Source organism: Macaca thibetana, chromosome 18 (genome assembly GCF_024542745.1).
Source record: "Macaca thibetana thibetana isolate TM-01 chromosome 18, ASM2454274v1, whole genome shotgun sequence".
Taxonomy (NCBI): domain Eukaryota; kingdom Metazoa; phylum Chordata; class Mammalia; order Primates; family Cercopithecidae; genus Macaca; species Macaca thibetana.
In genome coordinates this window covers 492,644-505,022 of record NC_065595.1, presented here as the reverse complement: position 1 = coordinate 505,022, position 12,379 = coordinate 492,644, and the positions used below count along the sequence as shown (strand labels likewise).

The 12,379-nt window shown below is 53.0% G+C and overlaps 2 protein-coding genes across 7 annotated transcripts in view; both read left to right on the top strand.

Moving 5' to 3' along the window:
* The window catches only part of HSBP1L1 (heat shock factor binding protein 1 like 1), a 414,139-nt gene that overhangs the window by 202,575 nt on the left and 199,185 nt on the right, over window positions 1-12,379 (top strand). Inside the window, exon 1 of one of the 4 annotated variants that reach the window (XM_050768229.1) lies at window positions 9,410-9,420. The exons of the other annotated variants lie outside the window; for them this stretch is intronic. The gene's annotated coding sequence lies outside the window, so the exon portion shown is untranslated. Of the gene's footprint in view, window positions 1-9,409; window positions 9,421-12,379 lie in introns of those variants that run through there. 4 annotated transcript variants of the gene reach the window in all.
* Window positions 1-12,379, top strand: part of CTDP1 (CTD phosphatase subunit 1) — a 74,228-nt gene that overhangs the window by 50,940 nt on the left and 10,909 nt on the right. For 2 of the 3 annotated variants that reach the window (XM_050768208.1, XM_050768211.1), the window contains exons 11-12: window positions 1,054-1,216; window positions 9,470-9,636. In XM_050768208.1, the coding sequence (XP_050624165.1) occupies window positions 1,054-1,216; window positions 9,470-9,636 (330 nt within the window). The remainder of the gene's footprint in view (window positions 1-1,053; window positions 1,217-9,469; window positions 9,637-12,379) is intronic. The other variant, XM_050768210.1, reaches the window with a different exon arrangement.

Here is a 12,379-nt window from a genome sequence, read left to right as displayed (position 1 = left end):
ACCACTCATTTTCCCAGAGGCCTGCCTTAAATTCTAGCAGTCAGAGGCATGCATTAGAATATATTAATAAGATTCACACATCCAGATCGAGAAAGATATGTACAGAGGAGAAAAACCATTTCAAATGGAGCTGCGGTTTTAACATAGCAGAAAAATCCTTGAAACAGAAGATTGGCCCTTTCTAGTTGATTTATTATATTAATATTTAACCATACAAGCACGAGAATTACCTTTTTCTGGGTTTTTTTGTGAATTTTTTTTTTAAAGATGGAGTCTTGCTCTGTTGCGCAGGCTGGAGTGCATTGGCGTGATCTCGGCTCACTGCAACCTCTGCCTCCCGGATTCGAGCGATTCTCCTGCCTCAGCCTCTTGAGTAGCTGGAATTATAGGCATGCACCAGCATACTGGGCTAATTTTTGTATTTTTAGTAGAGAGGGGGTTTAGCCATGTTGGTCAGGCTGGTCTCGAACTCCTGACCTCAAGCGATCCACCCCGCTTGACCTCCCAAAGTGCTGGCTTTACAAACATGAGCCACCGTGCAAACCTGTGAAATGATTTTAATTTCAGCCCACTGACATGTTTTGTCACTTCACCATTTTTTGTATCTGTTTTCGCAGCCCAGAGATGGTGCATTTTCTTGTTTTGTATTTTGCCATGTAGCTCTCCAGACCCTGTTTTCAGGGTGAATGGCGTGTCCTGGGGGTTCCCAGAACATGCTTAGTCTCCGTCTCCTGTGTCTCTTTGCCCTTTATTCTGAGATGCTGGAGCCCAGCAGAGGCTCTCTGCCCCACGGGGGTTTTGTGGATAAAAGAAGTTGGGTGTTACTTTTCTACAGGATAGTCAGAAACATGTTTTGCCACTCAGCCTGGCCCAGTTAGCCACCTCTGATCTATTAAACTCTGAAAAGCGTGTTGGCGAAACATCCCGTTTTTCCTGTGATTCCCTGTTGGGGTGTGAGTGTTTGCCTAGTCCGAGAGCCAGGAGTCTGACTCGGTGCTGAAAAGTGCGATTCAAACTGACTTCCTCATGTGGGGCCTATGAAATTCCTTACAGAGCGGTTCCGCCACCCCAGCCACAGACGTTCGGCGAAGAGCTGCCTGACGCTCCGGACGGAGAGCAGCCTGGCCCTTCTAGAAGAAAGCGACAGCCCAGTATGTCTGAGACAATGCCGCTGTACACTCTTTGTAAGGAAGATTTAGAGAGTATGGACAAAGAGGTGAGCCAACCGCGCCCTGGTGCCCACGGTGGCACTCGCGCTGGGGCAGAGGTGAGCCAACCGCGCCCTGGTGCCCACGGCGGCGCTCGTGCTGGGGCAGAGGTGAGCCAACCGCGCCCTGGTGCCCACGGCGGCGCTCGTGCTGGGGCAGAGGTGAGCCAACCGCGCCCTGGTGCCCACGGCGGCGCTCGTGCTGGGGCAGAGGTGAGCCAACCGCGCCCTGGTGCCCACGGCGGCGCTCGTGCTGGGGCCGCAGAGCTGCGGTGTGCGGGTGGAGGCAGAGCGAGAATTCTGCACTTGTGCAGTCGTGTCTAGTTCGAGACTAGCACTCGTGGTTTTCATGGAACTTCCTATTCAAGGAGACCTAGAACAGCATTAAGCGGTGTGTCCGCAATGTGTGGCGTGAGAACACGTCGAAGTTGTGGCTTAGGATTCGTGCCTGCGTCTTCACCAGGACCGACACTGCCCAGCCCCTCCTGCTCTCCTGGCCCACCCCAAGGACATGGGACAGGGTCTGGAGGCACTCATGGTTGTGAGGAGGAGTGAGTCCCCCTGCCCCACGCCGACAGGCCCCGGTTGAGAAACGCTGGAGCGCTGTGTGTCCGCTGCACATGGGCCTTACACACACATACAGAGTGGCTGGTGATTCTCACAGCATCTCGTTACCACAGCACTAGAGAGCTTTAGGCCGCGTCGGTGGAGTTGGGGTTTTCCCAGCCGGGTCCTGCTTCGCTCCTGTGTCCTGGGCCTTGGCCCGCGTGCTTCTCCTCTTGGGTCCCAGGCCACCCGATGGAAGGTTCCACAACAGTCGGGGTGTTGGGGCAGGCGATCTCGCAGCACCGTCCTTTGGATACTATTCTTTAGAAGGACCATCCTGGGAAACCACGTCCCATGTCCTCCCGTAAGTTGCCCTCGTGGGTGGCACCTGTGTGGGGTCCTCACCCGCAACCGGTCAGGGCACAGGCCATCCCCTTCCTTCAGGTCCTCGTGTTCCCTCCAGAGTCCGTCCTCCCTGCCCGCCTGGTGCCGCTGTCCTCTGGAGAGAGCCGCCATTCTGTTTGCATCCAGAAGGCAGCAGAAGTTTCTTGAGGAGGAAAACAGCTCCTGTTTATTTTCAACAGTAGCAGAAAAATGCAGACGGTTCTGTTCAGGGCAGACTCGTCTCAGTAACTCAGGTTACCACTTTTAGATACCAGTTTATCTTGTGAGGATCAGACCTTTTTTCAGGTGTGCTGAATTTCTCTGCCATTTTTCTGTCTTTTTGAACATTAGCTGTTTTTTGTTTCACAAAAATGTTTTCTCTAAAAAAATTTTTTCTCAACCACTACCTATAAGCCCAGACCACTTTATTTGAGATTCCAGAAGGTTCTGTGTAAGGAACAGCCACCTGCCTAGGACCAGGGGCAGGAAGAGAGGAGGAAGGGACTCTACCTCTTCCCACCTGGAAGCCGCTGACACATCCCATCTCCCTCCTGGTTTCCTGGTCGGGCTTGGAGGACTCAGGGTCTGTTCCCCACGCAGTCCTGTTTCAGGCAGTGGTGACAACTTGATTCTTAGTCATTCGATATCAAAGGGGGTTGAATTCTCAATGGGAGACAGATGTCTTGAATGTACTCAGCAGCTTTCAGCCACCCCAAAACCTAATCCTTTATATCTCAGAAATAAAAAGTGATCATAAACCCCCAGATATGGCTCTTCGGGAACAAACGGTATTGAAAGCGGAAGACTGCAGCGGTGGATGGTTCTGTGCATGGGAGAGAGGCCAGAGGGTTTTATGTTTGTGAATATTTAAAGCCTGCTTGATTCTCTGAGTCCTGGGCCCTTAAGACAATCAGCGCCTGCAGGAGAAAGGGTCAGAGGAGCCCCGGAGCCAAGGACCCGAGACCTCTAGGAGCTGGAAGACGTGAGGAAGGGATTCTCCCTGTGGACACCTGGATTTTGGTCCTGTGAGGCTCATGTTGGACTTCTGACCTGCACAGCTGTGAGGTTGTGAATTTGGATCATTTGAGCCATGGTGCGTGGTTATTACAGCAGCCTCAGGAAGCTCCTCGTGACCCGGCCCTGGTTTGACAGCCTCGTTTCACATCTGTCCCTCTGCCACTCCCTGTACTTGGGGCAGATGAGGCAGCTGCACCCCAGATAAGCCTGTCTCTCGGGCCCGTTGGCTGCACCCCCGTGGGCCTGTGAGACGAACTGGGTACCTGCCCCGTGGTGCTCCCTGGAGGCTGCCGTGGCCCTCCCTGGAGGCTGCCGTGGCCTCTCTTCATCCTGGGGATACATGGGGTGGGGGCTGCTTCTCCTTTTGGGACTCAGGTAATGGGGAGTCAAGTGGTCTGGAACCAGGATCAAGTGCAGCCTGTGGAGGGGCCACTGAGTGAGGGGTGTGGAGACCTCTGGCCGTTTCCGGCACGTCAGTGTGTTAGACGGGCGTCTGCTGCTTCAGTGGTAGAGGAAGGGTCTCCGTGTAGACAGAGGAGGGGCAAAGCTGCTGACCCAAGAGCTGCCCGTGCCGTGAGGGATGCCACTCCCACTCCCCCGACGGGGGCTTCCCCGCCCCTCATGTGAGGAGCAGCTTGGAGAACTCAGCCCGGTCAGTGCTGTGGGAATGTCAGACCCAGCAGGCATCTGGATTTCTTCTTGGGTTTAAACCGCAGAGGCTTCTACAGCTAGCAGACCACTCACTTGATGTCTCTGCTTTCAAAGAAAAACGGTCCCCCACGTAGCACGTACTTCTGATCTCCACGTCCAGAACGTGCCTAAGCAGTGTCAGGCATGATGTCAGTAAGCGTTCACCTGAACCGGCATTGAAGAAACTTGAAAGCCGTGAAAATTAACATTGTAATTTTATCTTAACCATTTTTAAATCCTGCATTTAATATACGTGGAAGCCAAGAAATGTGATGACCCCGATAAAATGCCTGAAGAACAGAGGCCGGGTGTGGGGCCACCATCACCAGGAGTGCTCCCAAAATCACGTGAGACGTAAGAACTCGCTAACATCAGGACTGCTCCCAAAATCACATAGATGTGAGAACTCACTAACATCAGGACTGCTCCCAAATCACGTGAGATGTAAGAACTCACTAACATCAGGACTGCTCCCAAAATCACATAGACATGAGAACTCACTAACATCAGGAGCCCTCCCAAAATCACAAGATGTAGAACTCGCTGTCACCAGGAGCACTTCCAAAATCACAAGACGTAAGAACTCACATCGGGGTGCTCCTCAAATCACGTGAGACATAAGAACTCGCTGTCACCAGGAGTGCTCCCAAAACCATGAGATGTAAGGATTCGCTAACATCAGGAGTGCTCCCCAAATCACGAGACATAAGAACTTGCTGTCACCGGGAGTGCTCCCCAAACCACGAGATGTAAGAATTCGTTAACATCAGGAGTGCTCCCCAAATCACGTGAGACGTAAGAACTCGCCGTCACTAGGAGTGCTCCCAAAATCACATGAGATGTAAGAATTTGCTGTCACTGGGAGTGCTCCCAAAATCACGAGATGTAAGAATTCACTAACATCAGGATGACTGCCCAGGCCATGTGAAACAATTACACGGCACGTCTGGCTACCAAAAACAGGTTGAAGGCTACATGCAAAAAGTTTCAAGCTGTCACAAAAAGTTAAAACTTTGCAGATTCTTATTGCTCATGAAATGTGCCTGGATGTAGAACCTCAGAACGGTCCGGCCTGGAGTGTGCTCTTAGGCAGTGTCCAAGCTGCTTCTCTGCAGTTGGCACCGGTGAACACAGCGGTGCTGCAATCCCAGCCCAGGGCTCTGTGCTCTTCTGACACCTGAAACCACTCCCACCCATCAGTAAAGACCCCGCTCACCTGCTCCCTTTCCACAGATCTGCTCTGACCCTACCCCTACCCCACACACACACCGCGAAAGGAAGCAAGAGGTGTTGGACACAAACAAGGACTGCAGACGGCAGCCACACTCATCTCTACACGTGGGCGTGGCCATCAGTGTCTTTCAGCAAACAAGGAATGTGGGCGGCCGCCACACTCGTCTCTACACATGGACGCAACCATGCCTGTCTTTCAGCAAATTTGGGGAGTTTTCAACCTCGTTGTCTTCCAGTATTTTTTCAAGGCCAGTCTTTTTCTCTTTCGGGAATCGGTGACACAAATATTAAACATCGGGGCCTGTCCAGAGGCCCTACGGTGCCACTCCTTTTCTTGGTGTGCTTCTTACGAGGCCGTGTCTGCAGCTCCACTCCTAGTATCTGCGGAGTCTTGGAGCCTAAACATGTTAGTGAAGCTGTGTTTATTGAACTCGACATTTGTTCAGGAAGTGCTGGGCACCTGCTAACGTGGAAGGCCTTCTCCCAGACTAACAGTAGACTCACAATAGACTGCAAAATTAATGGTGGATTAGAATCAGGGAAACTAAAGGGCCAGAACCCTTACCCATGGCTGTGTACAGCTGACACATCTGAAGATTCGTTAAAATACACACAGTGCTCGTGAAATCAGTGATGTTTGGGAACTTTGCTGTTACTGAAGAGCAGTGATTTTTCCCTATATGTCTGATTTGTGGTTTTCAACCACAGTTGTGACTTGATCTTTTAAAATATTTTGATTAACCAAAATCCTTTAAGAATGAGTTAGTTTTGTAAATTTTGTTATCCAGTCAGTAGAAGTTGTTGATGACAGTTGATGCAAAAAAAGACTCAGTCACAACCATGTCTAAAGATCTGATCATTCTTTGCATGGTCGGAACTTTAGGTATTTGGACTTGGTTTTGATTTTTCTTTCATGAAGGTGATAACTAGAAAGAATGCTTTTCTCCTTGGGCTCTAAGTATTTCTTGAAAGGTTTGGTTACTGAAGTGATAGTGAATTAAAGTTTTCCCGCAGGTGTCATTGAATAGATAAGACGTTATCTTTTGTTTGATGAGAGACTTGTCACAGTCCCCTCTAGGTAGAGAAGCTTTCTCGGTGGATTTTGGAGTGTGTGATTTGCGTGAGTCATTCTGGGGACACGTGCTGCCTGCAGCCTTGTCTTGAGTGAAGGGCTGTGGGTCCCACCACTCAAGCTTGGCAATTTCTGAATGCTTGAGTTTGTTTTCCAAGTTTTGGGGTTTTTTTACGTTTTGTTAAAGTTCCTCTTTAGTTGATGTTTTCTGTTCATAAAAGCTTCTTTCCAGTTGGCATTATTTCACTTAAAAATTCATTCCACATTATAGTTTTTCAGGCAAATTTCGATTTCATGTTTAATAGATGTTTGTTCCTTGAGACTCGAGCTTAGAGTACGTGTAGTTGGCCAGTTGGATGGTGGCCTTTTCACAGGAGGTGCCGTGTCTTGTCATCTGCTGAAGCCTACGTGTCTCCACGCAAACACCCGCCTCCGTCTCAGCCAGCTCACAAAGAGACTCACCCCCACGGGTCGGCCCCCTGCAAGTTCTTGTGTGATCATGGAACTGCGGGGAAGGGAGGGTGCCAGAACCAGGGCTGCGAGGTCACCAGAGGGTTGAGGTGGGGCCTGTCCCCTGCACACCTCTGCGGGAAAGCCTGCTGGGCTCCAGAGCCGGCGCCCGCAGCCTCTCCAGCTGTGTTACCTCGTTTCTGCCTGTTCTGCTTCTCATGCTCAGGGTACTTTCCCGACCCTGCTCCGTGTCCCTCTCATGTCCCATCCTCTCTCGAAGCCGTCCCACCTCACTGCAGGGCAGAGCTGGGTAGAGGTTTATTCTGTGATCCCGGGTCATGCAAGGAGGTTGGTAGAAGCATTTCATTTCCGTGCATTGACAGGATACAGTAGCATCTGGTGTTATCTGTATTTCCCCGTTGGTAGAAATTCCGACACTTAGGTATGAATTCATTTGTGTTTTTTCTTTTTACATACTTCTAAATTTTCCTTAAGATTTAAAAAAATTATGTTAGCATGTTCTAAGTAAAGTAAATACAAACGACCCTCAACTTACAATGATTCGCTTAACAATTTTCTAACTTTGCAATGATGTGCAAGGGATGTGTGTTCGGTAGAAACCACACTTTGAATCAGGAGTCTTGACTCAGAATTCTGTAGAACAGCTCGTTCCAAGTCGGCCTTGTGCTGGACGACTTTGCTAGCGATGGGGTAATGTCTGCGTGTGGAAGGCAGCTGGGCCAGGTGTGCTGACGCGTTCTCGGCCTGTGATGGGCTCATCTGGACGTGACCCCATCCTGAGTCCAGGAGCCTCTGTGGTACAGAAAACTGTTTTTCAAAGAGTGCGGTCACCGTTTTTGTAACAACAAGCCCAGGAAAGATAGGTGTTGTTCCCACACCGATATGTTTACATGAGTCAGGCAGAAAGAGGGAGAGGAGATCGGAGCACGGTGTAGGTGAGGTCAGGTTTTAATGTGTGCCCGTGTTTCTGGTTTGGCTGTGCCAAGCGTGCCTCCGGATCTTCCAGATGGTAGCGAAGGGACACGTGCCAGGCCGCCCTGTGTCACCAGCGTTGGCACAGACGTCTGAGGCCTCCCAGCTGGGCCGCCACACTAGCGAGGGTCCCTCGGGGTCCCTGGGTTGCCTGCGGGCCAGCCTGCCCGCCCTTGGCTGTCAGATGTAAATCAACAGATTTTTAACAGTGCCTTTTTTTCTCTCTTGACAAGGTGTGATGCAGTGTTAAAGGCCCTAAGTATTTCAGAATAGAATTGAATAGAATTATTCCCTTAGGAGATTTGCCATCAAAACAGTAAATACAGTGATGTAAGCATTCTGGTGAAGTGTGAACAGCAGTAACGTCTTGAAGTAACTAGATGCTCTGATTAAATACCAGTTCACGCCAGCGTCTCTGGTAATGCGTTACTTTCAGGGATCGTTATCATGACCTGATGATAAAGCCGCTGCCTCAGCTAATTAACTATTGGTTAAAATGTTTTCGCCTTTTGATGATTCGGGCCAGGGCACATGTGCTGTGACTGCTGGACAGTGGCGATGGGTTTGAAATTGCAGACTGGGCGGGCTGGATGAGTCGGCCTCCGTGCGGGCAGGGGGCTGAGCCGTGATTTCTGATCAAAGCGGCCTCACACCGAGCCTTTGTCACTCTGGACTCGGCCTCCCCTGCTCCGAACTGCGCCTGTCTCGGGAGTTGTGCTCCGTCCTCTGTGGCCGTTTCTCGTACCTGCTGCGGGGGTGGGGTTGGGTCTGTGTCAGTGAATGCCCCTCGGGGCCCCAGCCAGGTGTGCACTCCCAGACCCTCCTGGGAAGCAGCCTGCGCTGGGGGACTGTGGACAGGCCGCCCCGCCTCACCTGCCTGTCTTGGGGACCACGTGGCTGTGCCTTCGCACACAGACGCCCTCAACGTGGGAGAGTGGGAGAGCTGTGAGCAGGGCTGTGCTCTTGGAAAGGGAGCCCCCAGGAGAGCTGCCCAGCAGCACCCCCCACCGTGATCCATGCCGGACATAAAACACTCCTCCCTCCGCTGGCCGCCGGCTGAGCGGGCCCCTCGATGCTGGGTGCGGGTTCTTTCTGCACGTCCTTCTCCCATCTCCGTGCAGTTCCGGAAAAGGAGGTGAGAACTTGAGTTCACCTCCCCGCACTGGGCTCAGCCTCTCCCGCCGCCGCAGCAAGGCACTGACGTCACCCATTTCCTGCCCGCTGAGGTTCGGGGAGGCTGAGGTTTGGATGCGGCGCTCCCATCACCTGCTCACTCGCCTGCCGCCTGTTTCCGATCCCATCCGCGTCACACGTGTCAGGCCTGGGGCCGGCTGAGCTCACCCCAGGTGTTCAGGAGTCGCCCTCTCTGCATGTGTCCCAAATTGGAGGCGTGCCCAGAGCGAGCAGGCGGGCATCTTAGTGAGCGTCCCGTGGTGCCGCCACGTCTCCACTCCCAGGTGGCTGCTCTCCTCCCAGGTTCCAGGATGGGAAGGACTCGGGTGCCTCCCGGAAAGCCCTGTCCCTCAGGAGTCGTGCTGTGAATCTCACTGATCTTGAGAATTTCAAGCAAATATGCTGGTTATTCGCCATAAAATCCAACAGTGCACTAGGAATAAAATCCGTGTTCACATAAGGGACAGAAGGAATTTAAACCCAATCTTTGCCTGCGAACCGCCTGTCTGGGTTTGCTCTTTCACCCGGGGCTTTGTTAAGGATTGGTTGAGTTTCAAACCCCAGGGCTCAGGTAGAAAGCAGAGTCCCATGTCCAGCCCCCACCCTGCTGCACTCAGAGCCCTGGACTCTGCCGGGAGAAGGCCTGTTGGGGGGGGACGGGGCCCGGGAAGGAGGTCTGTCGCTGACTCTTGGCCATTTGTCAGGTGGACGACATCCTCGGAGAAGGCAGCGACGACAGCGACAGCGAGAAGAGGCGGCCTGAGGAGCAGGAGGAGGAGCCCCAGCCCCGGACGCCAGGGGCTCGCAGGGAGCGGACACTCGGGGCAGCGGCGTCCAGCGAGAGGAGCGTGGCAGGCGGCCGGGGGCCCAGGTGAGTGTGGGGTCTGAGGTGGGAGGGGCCTTACGCAGGCTCCCAGAGGTGACTCTGCTGTTGATGGACCGCCGGCTGCATCTCGTTCTTCATGCCCGTCCCCCCTTCTGTGTGTGAAACCAGCAGCTTCCAAACTCAGCAGGCCCTGGTGGTGGCCGCTTGGCTGTCTCCATGCTGACTCCATGTCATACATGTGCGCAGGCGTGTGCGGTGTCTGCACGTGTGCAAGGAGTGTATGCAGTTCTGCATGTGTGCGCAAGTGTGTGTGCAGTGTCTGCACATGTGCGCAGGCATGTGGGGTCTGCACGTGTGCGCAGGCGTGTGTGCGGTATCTGCACATTTGCGCAGGCATGTGGGGTCTGCACGTGTGCGCAGGCGTGTGTGCGGTATCTGCACATTTGCGCAGGCGTGTGGGGTCTGCACATGTGCGCAGGCGTGTGTGCAGTGTCTGCACACGTGCCGTCTGTTGATTCTTAGTGTTCAACATGAAGACTGCGTCGGTTGTTCCCTCCACCCTGCCAATATCAACATGCCAGGATTTGCGGGTGTGGAATGACTCGGTGTTTCCTGTGACCGTAAATTGCTCTTACCAAATAGAATAGGACACGGTGATGCTGTTCCCTTTCTTAAACATCTGTTTTACCTGGATTTGATAATTACCTCACTTTTGTTAGCTTTCTTCCTTTTTGCCTGTTTCTGAATCCCTGGCTGCCTCTCCGCTCCACTGCCCCGGCCTCCCCCGACCCACCCTGCTCGCTGCCCCCAGGAGTTGCCTTCCTCACTCTCTGGGGTGTTCTCTGTCTCTGCATTTTGGTGGAATATACACCTCCCAGAAGCTTCCCGAGAAAGTGTCTTTGTCCTGTCCACACGTCCGCAGTCGGGGGGACGCGTGATCCGCAGTCGGGGGGACGCGTGATCCGCAGTCGGGGGGACGCGTGATCCGCAGTCGGCGGGACGCGTGATCCCCAGGTGGCACCATCTCCTTGAGGATTTGGAAGCACAGCTCCCGCCTTTAGCTCCGGGGCTGCTCCAAGCCCGTCCGAGGTAACCTCGGAGGCTTTGTCTTGCTTGCCCGTTAGACAGGATGTGGCCCCCCAGGTCCTGCCGACATCCTCAGTACAGATGCGTGTCCCGAGGATTTGCCCTGAGAACTTGGCCTCCAGAGCCTTCTTGCGGCTGCTGCGGGGCTTTGGGGCCAGTAAACCTCTGTATCCTGGTTTCCTCACCTGTGAAATGAGGTAGGAGCAGCGCCAGCCTCAGAGGGGCTACTCCCAGCTTCAGCAGGCGAGCAGGGGGCGCTCCAGGTGCACGTCTGGCGTCTGTGGTGAAGAAGACAGTGCAGGCTGCTTGCTTTCTCCACTGAAGCGGTTCTCCCCACGTCTGGTCTTACTCTTAGGCTCTCCTGTAGGTGAATAAACATTTCAAGAAAAGAGTGTAACTCATTCAGGCAATCCAGTTACAAAATTGGGCCAGAAATTCCAACCACAAATGCAGACAAGATAGTCATTGTTCCATTTGCGAGAATTACAGAAAATCACTTGATTTTCTGCTCTGTGGTTTAGCAGGGAAATGAGTGCAGCTTCTCTCCGGGCAGCCCACCCTGTGTTTACCATCTAGGAAGCAGTATTTTCCAGCTGTGCTGAAATGATGTGAAATTGTTTTAGGAGAGATTTTGAAATTCTGTATTGGGTGATAACATGCCTTGTTTTTTCGCACATGAATTACGGGGTGGTTTTGCCTGGCCTACCTTCCTTCACTTTTCGGTGTAGACCGTTGGGTCTGTTGTGAAGCTCTGGGGTCAGGCCTGGGGAAGGTGGCGCACTGGGGGCCTCTGGGAGGGTTCCACTGCTCTCCCCCGAAGACCCTCTAGGCCAGGGCTAAGCTGAGCCAGCTCCAAGGAGTCCGCCTGCCGCGGCCATGTTCGTATCTGGATTTGCAGCGTGCTCTGGGTATGAACATAGGTGGTTTTAACCTGATAATTTTTTTCTAATTAAAAGAAGAAACCCAAAGTGCTTTTCCACTAAGACTGGTGACGGTGTTGCTGATATCCATCCACGTCATCCATGACACATGCCATGTCCGTGCCTCCCCCTGTGGGCACCTGGACGTGGCGCTCAGCGGGTCGGGACCCAGAGCTACAGAGGACTTGGGGGCCAGGACTGGAGTTAGCACCCCTGGGTTTTTCTTTTTTTTTTGCTAAATGACCTGCCCATGGCGGAAGTGAACCTCACTGGTGAAACCATGCAGACGAGATTAGCCCCTCTACTTTGGGGTGTCTTCCATGCTGCTCTCCCAGCTGCAGGAGGCGGTTGGGGCTGTGCCTCTCCATTCTGGCTTCTCAGTCAAGGACCGGATCGTTACTGTAATCGCCGTTTCCATTCTGGCTTCTCAGTCAAGGACCGGATCGTTACGGTAATCGCCGTTTCCATTCTGGCTTCTCAGTCAAGGACCGGATCGTTACGGTAATCGCCGTTTCCATTCTGGCTTCTCAGTCAAGGACCGGATCGTTACGGTAATCGCCGTTTCCATTCTGGCTTCTCAGTCAAGGACCGGATCGTTACGGTAATCGCCGTTTCACTCCCTGTCTTAGGGACTGGGTGGGCTTGGGTGATTTTAGAATTTGAGATCAGGAGAATAAAGCGTCCTGGGTGTCTATTCAGATTCTGCTGCGCAGCCTTCATCCCCGCCGCCGGGACGGTGGGACTCGGGACTCTGGACTCGGTGCTTGCTCACAGCCTTCATC